The 23,445-nt window shown below is 44.2% G+C and overlaps 1 protein-coding gene across 1 annotated transcript in view; it reads right to left on the reverse strand.

Annotated features, from left to right (window-relative positions):
• The window catches only part of spegb (striated muscle enriched protein kinase b), a 114,746-nt gene that overhangs the window by 39,387 nt on the left and 51,914 nt on the right, over positions 1–23,445 (reverse strand). The window contains exons 8-13 of the mRNA XM_055879046.1: positions 23,137–23,225; positions 13,148–13,323; positions 11,729–11,989; positions 11,207–11,365; positions 10,370–10,559; positions 2,168–2,397 (exon numbers count right to left, since the gene is read on the reverse strand). Of these exons, the coding sequence (XP_055735021.1) occupies positions 2,168–2,397; positions 10,370–10,559; positions 11,207–11,365; positions 11,729–11,989; positions 13,148–13,323; positions 23,137–23,225 (1,105 nt within the window). The remainder of the gene's footprint in view (positions 1–2,167; positions 2,398–10,369; positions 10,560–11,206; positions 11,366–11,728; positions 11,990–13,147; positions 13,324–23,136; positions 23,226–23,445) is intronic.

The following is a 23,445-nucleotide window of genomic DNA, read 5'->3' on the forward strand; positions in this document are numbered from 1 at the left end:
ATGGCAGAGCTAGCACAGTGTTTGTCAGAACACAAGACATCTTGAAAATCTGTCTTCTCACAAAACCGTCTGTAGCGTCCGAACAGTTTGAGCTAGAAAACTATTATTACCACTCTATGGAAAGGGGAGACTCTCACAAACATGATCGTGTTCTCCGTTTTTGCTGTACGACCCCACGATACAGTTTTGGACTGTAGTTTTTGCCATTTATGGATGTGTTATTCCATGCAGTTCTCTAGGCCATAGAAGTAAAGGCCAAATTCAATATTTTATCAAATATATTGATACCTAAAGAGGTCCTACAAGCTAAAGACCTCCATCTGCATCAAGTAAAACAACACCTAGTTGCAGATGTGGGCCCTTACCACTCACGAGGACTGTGTGCTCCCGGTCTCCGTGGCCGACGTAAGTAAAACATTCATGCGTGTTAACCCTTGCAGAGCTGATGGCCCAAACGGCATCCCGAGCCACGGCCTCATGTGCAGACTAGCTGGATGGAGTGTTTACGGACATATTTCAATCTCTCCCTATCCCAGTCGATTGTCCACACTTGCTTTAAGATGTCCACCATTGTTTCTGTACCCAAGAATGCGAAGGTAACTGCACTCTGTCATCATGAAGTGCTTTGAGAGGCTACTTAAGGATCAGGTTGGTTGGGGAGCTTCGCTGCACATGTCTTTTCAGGTCTCTCCAGAGATGTTCGATTGGGTACAAGTCCGGGCTCTGGCTGGGCCACTCAAGGATATTCAGAGACTTGTCCCGAAGCCACTCCTGTGTTGTCTTGGCCGTGTGCTTAGGGTTGTTGTCCTGTTGGAAGGTGAACCGTCGCCCCAGTCTGAGGTACTGAGCGCTCTAGAGCAGGTTTTTATCAAGGATCTCTCACTACATTGTTCCATTAATTTTTCTGTCGATCCTGACTAGTCTCCCAGTCCCTGAAGCTGAAAAACATCCCCACAGCATGACGCTGCCCCCACTATGCTTCACAGTACTGATGGTATTTGCCAGGAGATGAGGTGCCTGGTTTCCTCCAGAGGTAACGCTTGGCATTCAGGCCAAAGAGTTCAATCTTGGTTTCATCAGACCAGAGAATCTTGTTTCGCATGGTCTGATAGTCCTAAGGTGCCTTTTGGCAAACTCCAAGCAGGCAGTAATGTGCCTTTTACTGAGGAGTGGCTTCTGTTTGGCACTCTACCATAAAGGCCTGATTGGTGTCGTGCTGCAGAGATGGTTGTCCTTCTGGAAGGTTCTCCCATCTCCACAGAGGAACTCTGGATCTTTGTCAGAGTGGCCATTGGGTTCTTGGTCACCTCCCTGATAAAGTTACTTTGTCCCTGATTCCTCAGTTTGGCTCGGGCCGCCAGCTCTAGGAAGAATGTTGGTGGTCTCAAACTTCTTCCATTTAATAATGAAGGAGGCCACTTGGGAACCTGCAATACTGCAGAAATGTTTTGGTACCCTTCCACAGATCTGAGCCTCGACACAATATTATCTTGGAGCTCTATGGACAAATCCTCTGACCTCATAGCTTTGTTTTTGCTCTGACATCCACTGTCAACTGTGGGACCTTACATAGACAGGTGTGTGCCTTTCCAAATCATGTCCAATCAACTGTATTTACCACAGGTGGACTCCAATCAAGTTGTAGAAACATCTCAAGGATGATCAATGGAAACTGGATGCCACCGATATCAATTTCGAGTCTCAAAGCAAAGGGTCTGAACTTATCTAAATAATAAAATAAAAAAATTGTAAATCTGAAAAAAATTCTAAAAAGCTGTTTTTGCTTTATCATTATGGGGTATTGTGTGTAGATTGATGAGGACATATTTTTATTTAATCCATTTTAGAATAAGACTAACAAAATGTGGAAAAGGGGAGAGGGTCTGAATACTTTCCGAATGCACTGTACATATAGATTGCATTTGGATTACTTTTACAGTGCTATTTGGATTTTAATTGGTTTCTTGAATATATTTTTAAATTATTATTATTTGTGTACTTGCTTGACATTTTACTGCAATGTTAGGTCCAAGTAACATAAGCATTTCGCTTCATCCGCTATAACATCTGATAAACTGTGTACTCCACCAATACAATTTGTTCTTATTTGATGAAGTTGCAGTTTAACTTATAGAGCTGGATTTATAAAATACCAATCTCAACTCACACTGTGTCATTTTCCTGTCCTCCGTGCTGTCGATTTTCTTGCCGTTGTGGAACCACACAATGGTGGGGTACGGCAGTCCAGCCACCTTACACTTGAGCACGGTCTCTTTGCCCTCGATCACGTCCAGGTCGTACAGGGGCTTGACAAAGTCAGGCATGGTGAAACGCTCAACCTCGTTGTCCGGCACCTCGGGCTCCTCCGGGATGGATGGCATCTTCTCTAGCTTCGCCCTTTGGAGGGAGGGAGGTGAGAGAGAGAAGGGGAGGGACGAAGGGAAGGGAAGTTACTATTGGGAAGACATGACCCAAAACACATCCACAACATATTTGTGGAGTCAAAAGCATAATGTAGTCATTGCGTGCAAGGATTGTGATTCCAAATAACATTTGATTACTTATACACTATAGTAAATTCACCAAATACGTATCATTTCTTTAAATGGATACATAAGTGATTGTATGTCTAAATGGTAAAACATATGAATGAAAACATCCACAAATAAAAGGGGACATTCTGTACGAGAACAATATATTCATAACTTTATTTAAAATCCAAAATACTGGAGTACAGTATATATAAAATGTAGCTTTTCCAAATACAGTACAGGTACAGTGCCTTCGGAAAGTACTGACTCCTTGACTTTTTCCACATTTTACCCCATAATTACAAAGCAATTATTTTTTAAATAAACTGAAATACCTTATTTACACAAGTATTCAGACCTATTGCTATCAGAATCGAAATTGAGCTCAGGTGCATCCTGTTTCCATTGATCCTCCTTAAGATGTTTCTACAACTTCATTGGAGTCCACCTGTGGTAAATTCAATTGATTGGACATTATTTGGAAAGGCACACACCGGTCTATAGAAGGTCCCACATTTGAGATTGCACGTCAGAGCGAAAACCAAGCCATGGGGTCAATGGAATTGTCCATAGAGCTCCGAGATAATATTGTGTTGAGGCACAGATCTGGGGAAGGGTACCAAAACATTTCTGCAGCATTGAAGGTACCCAAGAACACAGTGGCCTCCATCATTATTAAATGGAAGAAGTTTGGAACCACCAAGACTCTTCCTAGAGCTGGCCGCCCAGCCTAACTGAGCAGTTGGGGGAGAAGGGCCTTGGTCAGGGAGGTGACCAAGAACCCAATGGTCACTCTGACAGAGCTCATCTGTGGAGATCAATCAATCAATCAATTTTATTTTATATAGCCCTTCGTACATCAGATAATATCTCGAAGTGCTGTACAGAAACCCAGCCTAAAACCCCAAACAGCTAGAATGCAGGTGTAGAAGCACGGTGGCTAGGAAAAACTCCCTAGAAAGGCCAAAACCTAGGAAGAAACCTAGAGAGGAACCAGGCTATGAGGGGTGGCCAGTCCTCTTCTGGCTGTGCCGGCTGGAGATTATAACAGAACTATGCCAAGATGTTCAAAAATGTTCATAAGTGACAAGCATGGTCAAATAATAATCATGAATAATTTTCAGTTGGCTTTTCATAGCTGATCATTAAGAGTTGAAAAACAACAGGTCTGGGACAGGTGGCGGTGATTGGGAAAACCTTCCAGAAGAACAACCATCTCTGCAGTACTCCACTTATCAGGCCTTTATGGTACTGTAGAGTGGTTGACAGAAGCCACTCCTCAGTAAAAGGCACATGCCAGCCTGCTTGGAGTTTGCCAAAAGACACGTAAAGGACTATCAGACCTTGAGAAACAAGATTCTTTGGTCTGATGATGTCACGTGTGACGTGGGTGGGTATGTGTGTTTTTGTCTTGTTTAGGGTTTTTGTTTATCTATGGGGATTTTGAATGTCTAGGTATGTAGGTCTATGGTGGCCTGAATTGGTTCCCAATCAGAGGCAGCTGTTTATTGTTGTCTCTGATTGGGGATCCTATTTAGGTTGCCATTTTCCATTTAGATTTTGTGGGTTATTGTCTATGTGTCGTTGCTTGTCAGCACTCGTTATATTAGCTTCACGTTCGTTTGTTTGTTTAGTGTTCTTCGTGTTCTTCGTTTATAAAAGAAGAATGTATTCAAATCACGCTGCACCTTGGTCTCCTCGTTACAACGAACGTGACAGATAAAACCAAGATGGAACTCTTTGGCCTGAATGCCAGGTGTCACGTCTGGAAAAAACCTGGCACCATCCATACGGTGAAGCATGGTGGTGGCAGCATCATGCTGTGGGGATGTTTTTCAGCAGCAGGGACTGGGAGACTAGTCAGGATCAAGGGAAAGATGAACGAAGCAAGTACAGATTGATCCTTGATGAAAACCTGCTTCAGAGCACTCAGATCTCAGACTGGGGCGAAGGTTCACCTTCCAACAGGACAACAAACCTAAGCACACAGCCAAGACAAACAAGTCGTGGCTTTGGGGCAAGTCTCAGAATATCCTTGAGTGGCTCAGCCAGAGCCTGGACTTGAACCCGATCGAACATCTCTGGAGAGACCTGAAAATAGCAGTGCAGCAACGCTCCCCTTACAACCTGGCAGAGCTTGAGAGGATCTGCAGAGAAGAATGGGAGAAACTTCCCAAATACAGGTGTGCCAAACTTGTAGCGTCATACCCAAGAAGACTCGAGGCTGTAATCACTGCCGAAGGTGCTTCAACAAAGTACAGAGTAAAGGGTCTGAATACTTAAGTAAATGTGATATTTCAGTTTTTTTACATTTGAGACATTTCCAAAAATATCTTAAACCAGGTTTAACTTTGTCATTGTGGGGTATTGTGTGTAGTTTGATGAGGGAAAAAAACTATGTAATCAATTTTAGAATAAGACTAACGTAACAAAATGTGGAAAAAGTCAAGGGGTCTGAATACTTTCCGAATATAGATGAAGGATCTTAATTTGACCCACTTTGCTACAGCAGGGAAATAATCCTGTAGTAACAGGAAATGTGAATTATTATGGGGATTATATTTAATGGCAAATTTTTGTTGGAGTCTGACATTTTAAAGCGGAAATTACAAACTTTAGAAGCCTTTTTGGTAACACTTAGCATTAAGTTGCCCCTTTTACTATGCAACTAACACAGTAATAACTGTGTAAACATAGTAGTTACATAGGTTTTACTATGTAATTACATGTTAATAGGGTTGTTCCGGAATCATTTGTTACACAATTGGAACAAGGAATGTGTAATTACGCATTCACTTGCTGAAGGTTATTCCACATGTGTAAATACTGATATTATTACACATTCTCTTGCGCTAGCTACTATGTAACTAATATTTTGTAATTACACGTTTGAAAGTCACCTGTGATTTACCATGTTAATAACTCAAACCAAAATATGACATTGTTACATACTACAAGGTGCCACAACCATCAAATCCACATGCAGGGTTGGGGAGTAACGGATTACATGTAAGCAATTACAAAAAAAGGAAACTGTAATCAATTACATTACCAGCAAAAAAATATTGTACATCAGATTACAGATACTTTTGAAAGACTTGATGATAACTCTGAGGATTACTTTTATATTCAGAAAGGATGTTTGAGGAATTTTTGTTGTTGTTTGCACTTCTCTGTTTTCTCAATGCCATTTAAATCAGCATTGAAAAAAGGCGCACATTCAAGTTTGTTCCACCCCAGTAAGTCTGACAAGTCCGAGACCACTATGATGATACTCCAAATGTGTTTGATGGATCGGTGGGAAAAGAGCAGGAATAGGCTTTTGTGGGCTACAGTCCAAGCTATGTCTTCCAATGGCGCGACTGCTGTCGGCATTCCCAAGATTATGCAACTTGAATGAACGCTTGGAGGTAAGGATGACAGCAAGTTGTGTATTCTACAGCGGTAAGGAGATCACTTATTATTGATATCTACATAGCGCATTGATGTGAATCACACTGCTTCTCTCTCATTTAGCTATTTGCGCCTTACGGATTGTGGTTGTTGTGGATGGCTGTTCACAAATCTAAATGTGTATTTGAACCCAATAATGGTTGAATTCAAAAAGTTTAAACTGCCTATCAATCATTGTTTTTGAAACCAGTGGAAAGCCAGTGAAAAATGCGCTATGCAAAAGCTGCGTAGTGCGGATCCCAGCCTATGGAATAAAAGTGGGTCTTTTATTGCTCAATCTAATTCATGCTGATATTTTTTTTTATCCATAAGACTAACGGAGACATTATCAAACGTGCACACATTTGATAGACTTAAAGGGGCAATCTGTAGTTGCTACATCCATTTTAGGACGTATTAATGATATATATTAATGTAAAGATAGAATTCAATGATATAATTATATACAGTAGAAAGCGATGGGTTAGAAGACGCATACAGTGTCTTGCAAAAGTATTCACCCTCTTGGCGTTTTTCCTATTTTGTTTAATTAAAACCTGTACTTTAATTGGATTTTTATTTGGATTTCATGTGAAGGACATATACAAAAATAGTCCAAATTGGTGAAGTGAAATTAAAAAAATAACTTGTTTAAAAAAATTCTAAAGAATTAAAAACAGAAAAGTGCAAACAATTACCTTCACAAGTCACTTAATTAGTTAAATAAAGTCCACCTTTGTGCAATCTGTGTCACATGATCTCTCACATGATCTCAGTATATATACACCTGTACTGAAATACCCCAGAGTCTGCAACACCACCAAGCAAGAGGCATTACCAAGCAAGAGGCATTACCAAGCATGCGGCAATATGAAGACCAAGGAAAACACTATCTGGCGCAAACCCAACACCTCTCATCACACCGAGAATAACATCACCACAGTGAAGCATGTGGTGGCAGCATCATGTTGTGGGGATGTTTTTCATCGGCAGGGACTGGGAAACTGGTCAGAATTGAAGGAATGATGGATGGCGCTAAATACAGGGACATTTGAGGGAAACCTGTTTTAGTCTTCCAGAGATTTGAGACTGGGACGGAGGTTCACTTTCCAGCAGGACAATGACCCTAAGCATACTGCTAAAGCAACACGACTGGTTTACGGGGAAACATTTAAATGTCTTGGAATGGCCTAGTCAATGCCCAGACCTCAATCCAATCGAGAATCTGTGGTATGACTTAAAGATTGCTGTACACTAGCGGAACCCATCTAACTTGAAGCAGCTGGAGCAACTTTGTTTCTGACCTGTTTGGAGAGCTCCTTGGTCTTCATATTGCCTCTTGCTTGGTATTGCCGCTTGCTTAGTGTTGTGGCAGACTCTGGTGCATTTCAGAACAGGTGTATATATACTCAGATCATGTGGCACTTAAATAAAGTCCACCTGTGTGCAATCTAACTAATTATGTGACTTCTGAAGGTAATTGGTTGCACCAGATCTTGTGTTTAGGGGCTTCATATGCACGCACCACTTTTCCGTTTTTTATTTTTTTTGAATTTTTTGAAACACTTCACCAATTTGGACTATTTTGTTTATGTCCTTTACATGAAATCCAATTAAATAAAAAATATTTTTAATTACAGGTTGTAATGCAACAAAATAGGAAAAATGCCAAGGGGGATGAATACTTTTGCAAGGCACTGTATATGGAAAAATATACTTATTCAAGTTTCAACCAATCAACTCTCGGTTGACCAATATTTATTTTTTTAGTCGGGGACAGCCCTAATGTACCATGCATTTCACTGGCATCGGCTATTTCTGGCATTAATTCCTAGAGAAGAACAGTTACTCGTGGACAATAGTCCAGATTGTTGTGTGAGGAGGGGGAAGGAATATTGTCTCAATTTATGATAAACTGGTCTTAGGCATCACTATCTGTAGCCTATTGTGCTTATCTGTTTTCCTCTATCGCTCCTCAAGGCACTGGGCTCTCTTTCAACTGAAAAGGTTTGCTGCAGCCTGTTCAGGGCTTCATTAGCGCTTGTGAACGCCATTCTCTGTGTTCCCTTCCATACCCACAGTACTGCCGGGATTTGGAGTTGAGACTTGACTCCTTTTTCCTCCAGTGAATGTCTGATCGGAATGAATTGCTTGCGTTTTTTCTCAGCCTAGAAGACAGGTCCTGGATGAATCGAATGGACTGGCCCTGGACCTTGATCTCCTTTTCCCCATGTGCCCTCAGAATGTTGACTTTGGTCTGATAGTTCCACATCTTAAAAGGTTACCATGCAAGGGTATTTAGCGTTTTTCTCCTTCATGCCCACTCCTGATCCTCTGGGGATACATCCACGCCAAGTTCCTCCGATATCAGCTTAATCATGTAGATGGAAAGGTCCCCTGTTTTCCCTCATCTTCCGGTAGGGACAATATTCTCATATTATTTTGTCTCGATCTGTTTTCTAGCTGATCAAGGTTCATCTTCTAAAGTGTGCACCATTGTTTCCAGAAGGTCCATGTTGTTGTCTTTCCGTCCACACTCCGCCCTGTATATGCATATCTGGCACGAAAGACTACTTTCCTTTCAAGCAAATCTACATTTTTAACAGATTGTTTGTTTTGGTGATCACTCAGAGCATTTTAGCTATGTTTTCCTGGATTTCCTTCAGCTGTCCGTTGCTCTCACTTGCATCTAAAAGTTAGTATTTTTCTTTTCCTCTAAGGGAAGGTTTGAGTCTCAGTGTCGTTTTACTCAAAGGCTGTTTCCCTTTTGTGTATAACTGACCACTCGCTCTCTCCTGGCAGCTTGGGGATATATTTATTTATCGATTTTAAAGGGTTAATTTAAACTATGTGGTCTGGCTTTCACATATAACCACAGTTTAGACGGTACATCACCGAGCTACTATCTCCCCATGCATCCTAACTGTACGCACATGTAACTACAAAGAAATTAAAATGGCACTTCACTTTACATTAACTACATTGTAAATACATGTATATCCCTTGTAATTAGAGAGTTGGTTGTTAAATATTGCTTAATTGTAAATACAATGTAACCTAAAGGGTTACACGTAATGTTCTCCTGTCTCTTAATTTCTCCTGGTTAGCCCATTGTCTGCAAAGGTTGTTACATTGTAACCACATAGTAATTATAGAGGTTACACCCTACTGGGTTTCACTTTACATTAAGTTGCTTGATCCTGAGTAGCTACATGAGAATTACGAGTATATCCTATGTAAGTACATTGTTCTTACATTACACTTGATTCGGTATGGCCTTTGAGCCAGGTCATAACATAGGAATAAACTAGCTGAAAATGACCGGTAGCTATTAACAGGGGGTGCCTTGTTACTATTGTTGTTACCAGGTCCTGGCCTATTAATCAACCCTGGTATTGCATGTGGATTTGCATGTGGATTCGATGGTAGTGACACCTTGTAGTTATATATAATAAGGTCATATTTTGGTTTGACTTATTAACATGGTAATTCACACATGACTTTCAAATGTGTAATTACAAACATTACTTAAAGTTGAACACGAAAATGTTTATCCCGTCAGAGTCTAAGCCGTGTCTAAGCCCCTTGAAGCATAAAAACATATCAAAATTTTTGGGGGGATAAATCATTTTTGGTCTTACTGCTATTAACCCCATACAAACGCATTGAATAACAGATTCACTGCATGGAACAGATAGTACCCCCCAAAATAAGTTTGTTTTGAAGTTTCTCCGCTATATACGAGAGACATAAGAAAGATCAGGAAACATTTCATTTTTTTATATGCATGTAACCCCATATTTTTGGCTTTAAACAGTCTCCATATATACTGTACTTCCATTCATTTTAGTACCGGGGGACCTTCAGATGAGTTTTGTGAAGCCTGTGGGCATTCTAGAGCAAAACATGTTCGTGAGAGTGTATAGCCCAAGCGGTTTGGACGCTACAGACAGAAGTTGGCAGATTGGCTGAACTGACTTCAGACGAGTCTCCTAACACTTGTGGAGGTCGTATATCAAAACGGAGAATACCGTCGTGTTCGTGACCGTCTCATCTTTCCACAGAGGGTTCGGACGCTACAGACGATTTTGTCTCCTGGTCTGACAAACACCGCTCTAGCTCTGTCACCTTTCACCACAGATTTGGAAGTGTGGCATAAGAAGATGCGGTGGATTTAGATGTATCATATGAAAAAAAAACATCCCTACCTTAAACGGACAGATTGTTATGGGGAATTTTGTATTATGGTAATTCGATTTCATGGGGGCTTAGACATCGACCTTAGGGGATTAATAACATCAGTAGTTACTACTGTGGAATAACCAACAACTGAATGTGTAATAACTGATTCCTCAACAACCCTATTACTGTATGGTGAGGACTGTAGGTGGTAAGTGTGTTCCTACATTTGAGATGAGATAGCAGGTCTGGGCTCCTGGACATAGAGCTCAGCGGAGCTCTCGGCGTCGCCATGTGGATTGCGAGCGATGACCGTGTAAAAGCCCTCGTCCTCATTGGTGACATGAGAGATGATGAGGGAGTGACGACCTCCCTCTTGTAAGATGCGCACATCATCGCTCTCTACCAGTGTATGGTCTGAGGAGAGAAGAGGACATACAGACATCGTCTCCATAGCGATTTAATTTGCAAAACCTTCAAATTGTACATGCTGCAAACAAGTATAACATTAGTAATGCAACAATGTGCACCTGCACTGTCAATGTAGATGTAAATATACGGGTCCATACATGATTACATTGATCCTGAACAACCGTGTAAACTACTGTATGGTCTAGAATAGCAATAAGAGCTCATTTGGTGGTAAACTAGCCTGGTCCCAAATCTGTGTTGTGCTGTATATTTATATACACGGGCCCCGTGTGGCTCAGTTGGTAGAGCATGGCGCTTGCAACGCCAGGGTTGTGGGTTCGCTTCCCACGGGGGGCCAGTACAAAAAAAAGTATGAATGTATGTACTTGTAAGTCGCTCTGGATAAGAGCGTCTGCTAAATGACTTAAATGTAAATGTAAATGTATATCTACATTGACAGTGCAGGTACAAATTGTTACATAGTACTACTGTTATACTTGTTTGCAGTGTGCACAATTATAAGGTTTTGGCCAATAAAATCACTATGGAGACAATGGCTGTTTGTCCTCCTAAGGTTATTGTCATGTTTGGCTACATAGCACAAACAGATCTGGGACCAGGCTAGGTGAACATAATGAAAATGGTTCTCCTACCGAAATGTCCCCAGCTGACTCTGGGAGGTGGTGTTCCGCTGACCTTGCAGTCAAAGCGGGCGTTACGGCCCTCGATCACCTCTAAGACGTCCAGTTTACGGGTGAATAGGGGCTCGATGGACGGAATGACTTTGAGTTGGCCACTCGAGGTCAGTTCCTCTAAAACGAAACAAGGCCAAAGTAAAGCAACAAACTTGAAAATGAACGAAAGTTGAACAGGAAAAGAAAGCATTTTTTTTTTTACAATACCGGTTTTATGAATTTAATGGTCATTCAACTTATTTCAAGAGCAACAATTTGATTCTGGGAAGTTGATGTTCTTAACTACACATTTATTCATCTATATAGTGTATATGTATATAACCTAATGATATACCAAGATTAAAAGTGTGTTTAAAAAAAAAGAGGAAACGTTTGGTTATTCTACCAACATGAATGGAAATGAAGAGCATGACTCTTCTTGCAAGACCTCAGAGATGAAGAGAACAAGTGAAGCGGGTGACAGTGCAGTTAAGAGTTCACCTTTGGCCGAGGTCAGCTTGCACGTGTACGTGCCGCTGTCGTCCTCGTGCACTGAGTTGAGGAGCAGCCTGCACCTCTTCCCATCAAAATGCATTTTGCAGTTGAGCAGAGCCGGCTGGATCAGCTTCCCATCTGCCAGCCAATCGACGTCCGTGTCCAGTGGTCCAATTACGTGGCACTCAAACATGACTGTCTCGCCGGCATCCGCCGTAATGTCCTTCACTGGACGGATGATGGTGAGGCCTGGCTCCACCGGGGGCACTAGGGGATGCACAGGACAGGAGATAATATTCTGTCAACCCTGTTTCATGTTCGTCATCGGTCAGTCGCAGAGTTATACTTACTAAGGTTTTTAAAATATCACCTGCGTTTTCAAAGCGGGGGAATAATACGTCATGCATTTTAGTCATATAAGAAATTATAGTCAATGATCTATATAACATTATAAAGGATATTGTAATGAATGACATGAGTTTATAGCTTATTACTACACTTATTACTATGTTTATAGTCAATGTTATAACATCATAAGTGCATGACAATCAACGTTATAAGGCATTGTATGTACAGTTGAAGTCTGAAGTTTACATACACCTTAGCCAAATACATTTAAACTCAGTTTTTCACAATTCCTGACATATAATCCTAGTAAAAATTCCCTGTCTTAGATCAGTTAGGATCACCACTTTATTTTAAGAATGTGAAATGTCAGAATAATAGTAGAGAGAATGATTTATTTCAGCTTTTATTTCTTTCATCACATTCCCAGTGGGTCAGACGTTTACATACACTCAATTAGTATTTAGTAGCATTACCTTTAAATTGTTTAACTTGGGTCAAACGCCTCCAACACTCTACTCAGCAAATTGGATGTAGTCTTTCACAGTGCCATCCGTTTTGTCACCAAACCCCTATATACTACCCACCACTGCGACCTGTATGCTCTCGTTGGCTGGCCCTCGCTTCATATTCGTCGCCAAACCCACTGGCTCCAGGTCATCTAAGTCTTTGCTAGGTAAACACAAGCTTCTAAAGCCATGACATAATTTTCTGTAATTTTCCAAGCTGTTGAAAGGCACAGTCAACTTAGTATGTGAACTTGACCCACTGGAATTGTGATACAGTGAATTATAAGTTAAATAATCTGTCTGTAAACAATTGTTGGAAAAATTACTTGTTTCATGCATAAAGTAGATGTCCTAACCAACTTGCCAAAACTATAGTTTGTTAACAAGAAACTTGTGGAGTGGTTGAAAAACGAGTTTGAATGACTCCAACCTAAGTCTATGTAAACTTCCTACTTCAACTGTACATACAGTAGCTCACACAAATTGTTATCCAATGTTATGTATTATGTGATTGGCTTACAGCAAAGAGAGGATTTGGAAATAGAAAACACAACCAATTACTGTACCGTACCTTTCACTTCCAGTTTGCATTCACATTGCTTTGTTCCATACTCGTTGATGATCTTGCAGGTGTACACTCCTGTGTCCAACTTCTGAGGTGAGTTGATGGTCATTTCAAAAGTGCCGTCCTCAGTCTCACACACGGTGTGGCGCAAGTCTGTTTTTATCGTCATCCTGTCCCTCAGCCTGAACCAAGGGAGAGTTCTATGTTTTGCAATGTTTCCAGATGTATTACAATGTACTGTGAACTACAGTACATTGGTTTCATAAAGGTAACATGTAAATGTATTACAGAAACCTAGCAACCATTGTCTTGCCAATGTGAACCTTGACGTGGAGCATGCACAAAACACTAATAACAAGATATGTGTGACTAGTGTTTCTCAATATTAACAATATCCCTTATATGTTACAGCAGGCTTAAAGTGGAACTGACAGCGTTTTAACTACTGTGCACATATGAAACAAAAAGACAATCATAATATCAGTCAAAACAATCAAATTCCCAGTTTATGCTTAAGGAACACCTTGATAAGAGGTTTTGAAAATAGCTTCTATTTGACTCAAAATTCCATGACGTACAGTAAGGCATTGTTGACAGAATATATGTTCAATGCAAGATTAACATAATTCAGCAATAATAATATAATTTACATTTCTTGGTAGTCCAAAACATATTGCTATCAGGTTGTAAATCACAGCTGGCTGGTAGATTGTTTGCTGCCGCCACCCATTCGGGATGCACCGTTTCAGTTTCAATGACTAGGAATGTCAATACAATCAAACTAGCAAGGGCAATGATCACAAGTCAGTCATTACGTGGCTAATAGGCTAGTGCATGTGTCTAACACAAGGCTTAAAGGCCGAATAGGAGACACAAGCACGCAGCAGAGGGAAAGTGTACAGACACATGCCACAGTCTGTTACGCGGAGCGGAACAGGGGAACCCAAGAACAGACTCAGACGAAGAAACTGTGATGAAGTAACCAAGGTATTTATTGGAACACAGGGGGAAGATGGAGTCCAGGTCAGGGGAAGCTCAGGCGGGTTGCTGGAGATCAGGTGCTGAGGCTGGAGTGAGAGGGGTTGAGACAGGGTAAGCAGGTCCGGGGGGTATCCAGGGGAGTAGTAGAGTGGGGGATCCAGGACAGAGTAACAGGATGACGAGACGTGGAACAGGAGACAAAGACCAGAGTCAAAGCAGGCAGAACTGTAGCGGACAGGAAAACAGCGTCAGGCAGGGAAACATACGGACTGGGAGGCACCCAGCAGCGCTCCTCAGGCCCGTATCCCTCCCAGTCCACCAGGTACTGCCAGCCGCGACACCGACGGCGCACATACACAAGCCGCCAGACGGTATGAGCCGAGGGGCTGGAGGAGCTGCTGCAGGAGGAGACAGGGGACTGGAGCAGACAGGTTTAATCAGGGACACATGGAAGGTGGGGTGGATCATAAGTGAGTCTGGGAGTTTCAGGTGCACAGCAGAGGGGTTAATGACACGGTCGATTTCAAAGGGACCAATGAAGCGGGGGGAAAGTTTCTTTGATGCTACCTTCAATGAGAGCCATACCTTTTGACCCTGGGTATAGACTGGAGCTGAGGCCCGGCGACGGTTGGCTTGGGACTGGGTCCTCAGCCCAGGCCTTCCTCCAGGTACGGTGACAAGAGTGCAGATGGTCCTGGACAGAGGGAACCGCAACCTCAACCTCTTGGGCGGGGAACAAGGGGGGGGGGGGGGGGGGTGGGGGGGGGGGTTGGTAACCCAGAGCACACTCGAAGGGTGACATACCTGAGGTGGTGTTGGTGAGGGTGTTGTGGACATATTCAACCCAGGGTATCTGAGTGCACCAGGAGGAAGGGTGCGCAGAAGTCACTCAGTGTAGGGCAGTCTCCATCTCTTGGTTGGCCCGTTCGGTCTGGCCGTTGGTCTGGGGGTGATATCCAGAAGAAAGACTGACATTGATACCAAGAGCTGAACAGAAGGGTCTCCATACCTGGGAGGTAAACTGGGGTCCTCTGTCGGAAACAATGTTAGTGGGGATGCATGTAGACGAAATACATGGGATACTAACAGGTCCGCAGTCTCTCTGGAGGACGGTAGCTTGGAGAGGGGTATGAAGTGAGCCACTTTGGAAAACCTGTCAATAATAGTGAGGATGACAGAGTTACCATTAGATGGGGGGAAGGTCAGTGACGAAGTCCAGAGCTATGTGTGACCAGGGGCGACTGGGTATAGGAAGAGGGCGGAGCAGACTGGAAGTGTGTTTAGTGGAGGTTTTGTCCCGGGCACAAATCGTACAGGCTGAGACACACTCCCAGACATCTCTATCCATGGTGGGCCACCAAAAGCGCTGACACAGTAAGGCGAGGGTCCGTTTCATACCATGGTGACAGGTTAGGTGGGTAGAATGGCACCACTGAAGAACATCAGAGCGAACACAATCTGGAACAAACAGAGCATTACTAGGATCGCTACCAGGGTCAGCCTGGTTCTGCTGAGCCTGGAGGATAAGAGACTCGATCTCCCAGGTGACGACGGCAACGATGCAGGTGGATGGCACAATGGCTTCTGGCTTGGTACCCGTGTTGTCGGTGGTGAACTGGCGAGAGAGGGCTTCAGGCTTGGTATTCTTCGAACCAGGGCGATAAGTGAGTGTGAAATTGCATCTACCGAAGAACAAGGCCCACCTGGCTTGCAGGGAGGTCAGACGTTTGGCGGTCTGGATGGTTTTTAATGGTCAGTCCACACGATGAAGGGGGTTACAGTGCCCTTCAGTCAGTGACGCCATTCCTCCAGAACCAGCTTAACTGCCAGGAGTATCTGGTTACCGATGTCAAAGTTCCTCTCTGCAGGTGAGAGCTTACGGTAAAAGAATGAACATGGGTGGACATTCTGATCAGAGGGGGAACGTTGAGACAGAACAGCACCTACCACGGTGTCAGTGGAGTCCACCTCCACAATTAACTAGAGTTTTGGGACGGGTTGAGTAAGGACCGGAGCGGAGGTGAAGCGACGCTTGATTTCCAGGAAAGCTGCCTCTGCCTCAGGAGTTCAGTGGAACGGAGTGGAGGTGAGAGTGGTGAGAGGTGCTGCTAGACGGCTGTAGCTGCGGATGAAACATCTGTAAAAATGTGCAAACCCCAGGAAACTAGCTGCTTCAGGTTGGAGGGCGCAGGCCACTCTGTGACTGCCATGACCTTGGCGGGGTCCATACGTAACTGTCCCTGTGCAATAATATAACACAGGAAAGACACTGTGGCAGCATGGAACTCACATTTTTCAGCTTTATCAAAAAGCTTATTCTCCAACAGCTGTTGAAGAACTTGGTGAATGTGTTGCTGGTGAGCCTCAGGGTCCTTGGAAAAATCAGGATGTAATCTAAACAGACAAAAATGAATCGTCCAATCACATCCCTTAGTTCTGGAAAACATCAGGGGTGTTAGTAAGACCAAAAAGCATTACCAAATACTCAAAGTGACCCGGTGGTGTGTTGAACGCAGTTTTCCACTCGTCTCCCTCTCTTATGCAGACAAGGTGGTAGGCATTCCGGAGGTCGAGTTTGGTAAACACCGTGGCACCATGGAGGGGGGCAAAAGCAGAGCTGATGAGTGGCAAGGGGTACTTCTTAACAGTGATATTATTCAGTCCACGGAAGTCCATACATGGCCTCAGTGACCCATCCTTCTTCTTCACAAAGAAAAACCCAGCACCCACCGAGGTGGAAGATGGCTTGATAAGTCCTGCAGCCAGAGAATCCTGGATGTAACTCTCCATAGCCTCTTGCTCGGAACGAGAGAGGTTAAACAACTGGCTACTGGGGAGAGGAGCTCCAGGCTGGAGGTCAATGGCGCAGTCGTACGGCCGATGAGGCGGCAGCAACAGGGCGTGGTGCTTGCTGAAGACAAGATTGTGATACTCGGTAGGAACTGATGACAGCTTCGGAGGTTCTGGAATGAACTGAGGCAAAGACAAGGCAGGGGGAAGGGCAGAATGTAAACAATTATAGTGACAAAATGAATCCCAACTGGTTACCTTTTCGGCGGTTCAGTCAACCTGTGGGTTGTGTAGCTTTAACCATGGATGGCCAAGGGTTGCGGAGATCAGGTGCAGAGGCTGAGGCGAGAGGGTTTGAGACAGGGTAAGCAGGTCCGGGGCGGACTCCAAGGGAGTAGTAGAGTGAGGGATCCAGGACAGACAACACAACAGTGTTGCCGACGACACGACAGTGGTAGGCCTAATCACAGACAATGATGAGACAGCCTATAGGGAGGAGGTCAGAGACCTGGCAGTGTGGTGTCAGGATAGCAGCCTCTCCCTCAACGTGATCAATAAAACAGAGATGGACGTAGACTACAGGAAAAGGAGGGCCGAGCACGCCCCCATTCTCATCGACGAGGCTGTAGAGGAGCAGGTTGAGAGCTTCAAGTTCCTTGGTGTCCACATCACCAACAAACTGTTATGGTCCAAACACAACAAGACAGTCATGAAAAAGGGCACGACAACACCTTTTCAGGAGATGGAAAAGATTTGGCATTGGTCCGCCAAACCGCTCTTCTTAACACCCACCCGCACCAATGTGTTGGAGGAAACATCGTTCAATTGACGACCGAAGTCAGCCTGCAGACGCACTGGCCACCACTAGGAGTTGCTAAAACGCAATGATGAAAGTAAAGCCCCCCAGGCCAAACCCTAACAACGCTGGGCCAATTGTGCACCGCCCTATTGGTCTCCCGATCATGGCCAGTTGTGACACAGCCTGGGATCGAACCCGGGTCTGTAGTGATGCCTCAACGCAGTGCCTTTGACCGCTGCGCCACTCTGTAGGCTCAGGGCCATATTTATTCATAATAAAACAATGGCCAGTTTGGGTCGCAGTTGCACATTAAAAAACAAAACAAATAGGCTATGTCTGGTCCGCGAGTTTTTACATTTTTTATATGGCCCGTGCACTGATTGAGTTTGACACCCCTGAGCTAGAGTATTTATGTATGTAACTAGCTATTTATTTATCAAGCTAAAAAGATGCCACCTAACGTTAGCTAGCTAGCTGCTGGGAGGATGTCATGTCATTGGAGGAGTGGGTGAGTGACCGACTTTTTCCCCCTCATATCGTTTTTCGTTGGCTACAGCTAGAGACAATGCAGGTGTGGTGTTTGGTTAGCTAGCAAGATATGGCTAGCTTGCTACGCTGAACTTGAATGACTGTTATATACAGTTAGCATATTTTTTAGTTGTCAATCAAATGTATTTGGCATCGAGCAAATGGGTGGGCAGGCAGGCAAGTTCCCAATCAGTTGTCAAAACGTGGGTTGGTACATTCATGGACTTCCGACGCCGAGCGAGATGGCTGCCTCGCTTCGCGTTCCTTGGAAAATATGCAGTATTTTGTTTTTCTATGTGTTATTTCTTACATTGGTACCCCGGGTGATCTTAGATTTCATTACATACAGCCGGGAGGAACTACTGAATATACGATTAACGTCAACTAACCACCGTTCCTACCAGGAATATGACTTTCCCGAAACGGATCCAGTGTCTTGCCTTCCACCCAATACAATGGACCTGATCCCAGCCGGCGAAGCTACACGACGCCGAAAAAGGGGCAAACGTAGCGGTCTCCTGGTCAGGCTTCGGAGACGAGCACATCGCGCTCCACTCCCTAGCATACTACTCGCCAATGTCCAGTCTCTTGACAATAAGGTCGATGAAATCCGAGCACGGGTAACATTCCAGAGAGACATCAGGGATTGCAACGTGCTCTGCTTCACGGAAACATGGCTAACTCAAAAGACGCTAACGGAGTCGGTGCAGCCAGCTGGTTTCTTCACGCATCGCGCAGACAGAAACAAACATCTTTCTGGTAAGAAGAGGGGCGGGGGGGTATGCCTCATGATTAACGAGACGTGGTGTGACCATCATAACAACACTCAGGAACTCAAGTCATTCTGTTCACCTGATCTAGAACTCCTCACAATCAAATGTAGACCGCATTATCTACCAAGGGAATTCTCTTCGGTCATAATCACAGCCGTATATATTCCCCCGCAAGCAGACACATCGATGGCCCTGAACGAACTCTATCTGACTCTCTGTAAACTGGAAACCACACACCCTGAGGCTGCATTCATCGTAGCTGGGGATTTTAACAAGGCTAATCTAAAAACAAAACTCCCTAAATTCTATCAGCACATCGATTGTCCGACCAGGGCTGGCAGAACTCTGGACCATTGTTATACTAACTTCCGCGACGCATATAAGGCCCTCCCCCGCCCTCCTTTCGGAAAAGCTGACCACGACTCCATTTTGTTGATTCCAGCCTACAAACAGAAATTAAAACTACAAGCTCCCGTGCTCAGGTCTGTTCAACGCTGGTCCGACCAATCTGAATCCACGCTTCAAGACTGCTTCGATCACACGGATTGGAATATGTTCCGCACGGCGTCCAACAACAACATTGAAGAATATGCTGATTCGGTGAGCGAGTTCATTAGGAAGTGCATTGACGATGTCGTACCCAGAGCAACGATTAAAACATTCCCAAACCAGAAACCGTGGATTGACGGCAGCATTCGCGTGAAACTGAAAGCGCGAACCACTGCTTTTACCCAGGGCAAGGTGACCGGAAACATGACCGAATACACACAGTGTAGCTATTCTCTCCGCAAGGCTATCAAACAGGCTAAGTCCCAGTACAGAGACAAAATTGAATCGCAATTCAACAGCTCAGACACAAGGGGTATGTGGCAGGGTCTACAGTCTATCACGGATTACAAAAAGAAAACCAGCCCCATCGCGGACCAGGATGTCTTGCTCCCAGACAGGCTAAATACCTTTTTTGCCCGCTTTGAGGATAATACAGTGCCACTGACACGGCCCACTACCAAAACCTGCGGGCTCTCCTTCACTGCAGCCGAGGTGAGTAAAACATTTAAACGTGTTAACCCTCGCAAGGCTGCAGGCCCAGACGGCATTCCCAGCCGCGTCCTCAGAGCATGCGCAGACCAGCTGGCTGGTGTGTTTACGGACATATTCAATCAATCCTTAGCGCAGTCTGCTGTTCCCACATGCTTCAAGAGGGCCACCATTGTTCCTGTTCCCAAGAAAGCTAAGGTAACTGAGCTAAACGACTACCGCCCCGTAGCACTCACATCCGTCATCATGAAGTGCTTTGAGAGACTAGTCAAGGACCATATCACCTCCACCCTACCGGTCACCCTAGACCCACTCCAATTTGCTTACCGACCCAATAGGTCCACAGACGACGCAATCGCAACCACACTGCACACTGCCCTAACCCATCTGGACAAGAGGAATACCTATGTGAGAATGCTGTTCATCGACTACAGTTTAGCATTTAACACCATAGTACCCTCCAAACTCGTCATCAAGCTCGAGACCCTGGGTCTCGACCCCGCCCTGTGCAACTGGGTCCTGGACTTCCTGACGGGCCGCCCCCAGGTGGTGAGGGTAGGTAACAACATCTCCACCCCGCTGATCCTCAACACTGGGGCCCCACAAGGGTGCGTTCTGAGCCCTCTCCTGTACTCCCTGTTCACCCACGACTGCGTGGCCATGCACGCCTCCAACTAAATCATCAAGTTTGCGGACGACACTACAGTGGTAGGCTTGATTACCAACAACGACGAGACGGCCTACAGGGAGGAGGTGGGGGCCCTCGGAGTGTGGTGTCAGGAAAATAACCTCACACTCAACGTCAACAAAACAAAGGAGATGATTGTGGACTTCAGGAAACAGCAGAGGGAGCACCCCCCTATCCACACCGACGGGTCAGTAGTGGAGAAGGTGGAAAGTTTTAAGTTCCTCGGTGTACACATCACGGACAAACTGAATTGGTCCACCCACACAGACAGCGTTGTGAAGAAGGCGCAGCAGCGCCTCTTCAACCTCAGGAGGCTGAAGAAATTCGGCTTGTCACCAAAAGCACTCACAAACTTCTACAGATGCACAATCGAGAGCATCCTGTCGGGCTGTATCACCGCCTGGTACGGCAACTGCTCCGCACACAACCGTAAGGCTCTCCAGAGGGTAGTGAGGTCGGCAGAACGCATCACCCGGGGCAAACTACCTGCCCTCCAGGACACCTACACCACCCGATGTCACAGGAAGGCCATAAAGATCATCAAGGACAACAACCACCCAAGCCACTGCCTGTTCACCCCGCTATCATCCAGAAGGCGAGGTCAGTACAGGTGCATCCAAGCGAGAGACTTAAAAACAGCTTCTATCTCAAGGCCATCAGACTGTTAAACAGCCACCACTAACATTTAGCGGCCGCTGCCAACAAACTGACTCAGCTCCAGCCACCTTAAAAATGGGAATTGATGGAAATTATGTAAAAATGTACCACAAGCCACTTTAAACAATGCCACCTAATATAATGTTTACATACCCTACATTACACATCTTTTATGTATATGTATATACTGTACTCTATATCATCTACTGCATCTTGCCATCTTATGTAATACATGGACCACTAGCCACTTTAAACTATGCCACTTTATGTTTACATACCCTACAGTACTCATCTCATAGGTATATACCGTACTCTATACCATCTACTGCACCTTGCCTATGCCGTATGTACCACCACTCATTCATATATCTTTATGTACATATTCTTTATCCCTTTACACTTGCGTGTATAAGGTAGTAGTTGCGGAATTGTTAGATTAGATGACTTGTTGTTATTACTGCATTGTCGGAACTAGAAGCACAAGCATTTCGCTACACTCGCATTAACATCTGCTAACCATGTGTATGTGACTAATAAAATTTGATTTGATTTGAACTCATGCATTGGCAGGCAAGCTGCAGAACAACGATCAGGCTACTATTCCCAATTGTTTATCAGTGCAATTTTGACAGCCAACTAGCTGAAAAAGTTTGAAATCTCTAATGTTCCCTTGTTATATTTTAGCTGATCTCGCGAGCTGATCTCGCTGGCTAGCATTTGTTGTTGTTAATGTGCATAGGAAACTGAAGGAGAGAGAGCATACCTTTTCATGGTTGTTTGTGAAGTTTCCAAATGTAAGAGGACTGCAGTGACATTCACATAAATGCAGAAATCCATTTAGGTGCATTTTGTGGCTTTCGGGCGAATGCGTTCTAATGATCTGTTGCTACTGCAACAGGTGACTTTCCAGTCCAGTTCAAAGTGAATGATGGCAGGCCCGTGCGGCAAATGGCTTCTTTGCATATTTGCGTACTGTAGCTCTGATTGGCTATGGCTTTGGTACCGGTGTCACGAATATCACCGAAGGTGGCTCCCCTTCCTGTTCGGGTGGCGCTCGGCGGTCGTCGTCGCCGGTCTACTAGCTGCCACCGATCCCTTTTTCCTTTTCGTTTGTTTTTGTCTAATTGGTTTCACCTGTTCCTTGTTGGGTTTTTGGGGTGGGTACTATTTAAGTTCGTTTAGCCCGCTTGTGTTTGTGCGGGCTTGGTGTTATTGTACGTAGGAGGTGTATTGTTGATTTTGGGGTTTCGCTGTCCGGTTTATGTAACAGTGGTCTTTGGGTTGTGTTTGCGCCTGTGTTTTGGCGTCACCCATTTTTGTACCTGTTCCTGTTTACTGTGGACATTAAAGCGTTTTTTTCCTGTGAAACTTCTGCTCTCTGCGCCTGACACCATACCCATCATTCTCCTGACGTTACAACCGGTCTGCGTGGACTCCTGTCCTGGACAGATGTTTTTATTCCGTTTTATTTACTGCAGTGTCTATTGATTTTGCAAACGTACGGCCGCTTTCCCACTCTATATTGCTATAGAATTTTCACAAATGCCTTACTATACGTCATTCCCAAAAATTATATGATTTTATGAAAGCTTCTCAAAAATTGTTTTTCTTAAAGTGTCATATTCTTCCTGGGGGTGTATATGAACAGATTTTAATAAGATTTCATCTGGCTAAAATGCTGTCAGTTCCACATTAAACAAAGAGGAATGAGTTGAGGATTTGACGGAGTCAGGAAACCTACCAATAAAGCATGGGTTTGGGCTGCTCACTTATTCGGACAGACATGGTGACCTGTTGCCCTTCAATGACCGCTTGATCATTCATAGTTACCTGTTAAAAAGGATGATGAGCCATTTTGAAATTGGAGCAGAGAACACAGACTAATTTCCATGCTGTAACTTATTAAAATGTAAACCACACTATATGGAACATCCAATGCATGCTGGGTGAGGTGAATCACCATACGCAGTGGCTTCAGATTTAGTTAGAAGCAATTTATAGATTCAATCAATTTCCAGTGTATTGCAATACCAATAAAAAAAATTGAACA

The sequence above is a fragment of the Salvelinus fontinalis genome, chromosome 23, assembly GCF_029448725.1.
Source record: "Salvelinus fontinalis isolate EN_2023a chromosome 23, ASM2944872v1, whole genome shotgun sequence".
Lineage (NCBI taxonomy): Eukaryota > Metazoa > Chordata > Actinopteri > Salmoniformes > Salmonidae > Salvelinus > Salvelinus fontinalis.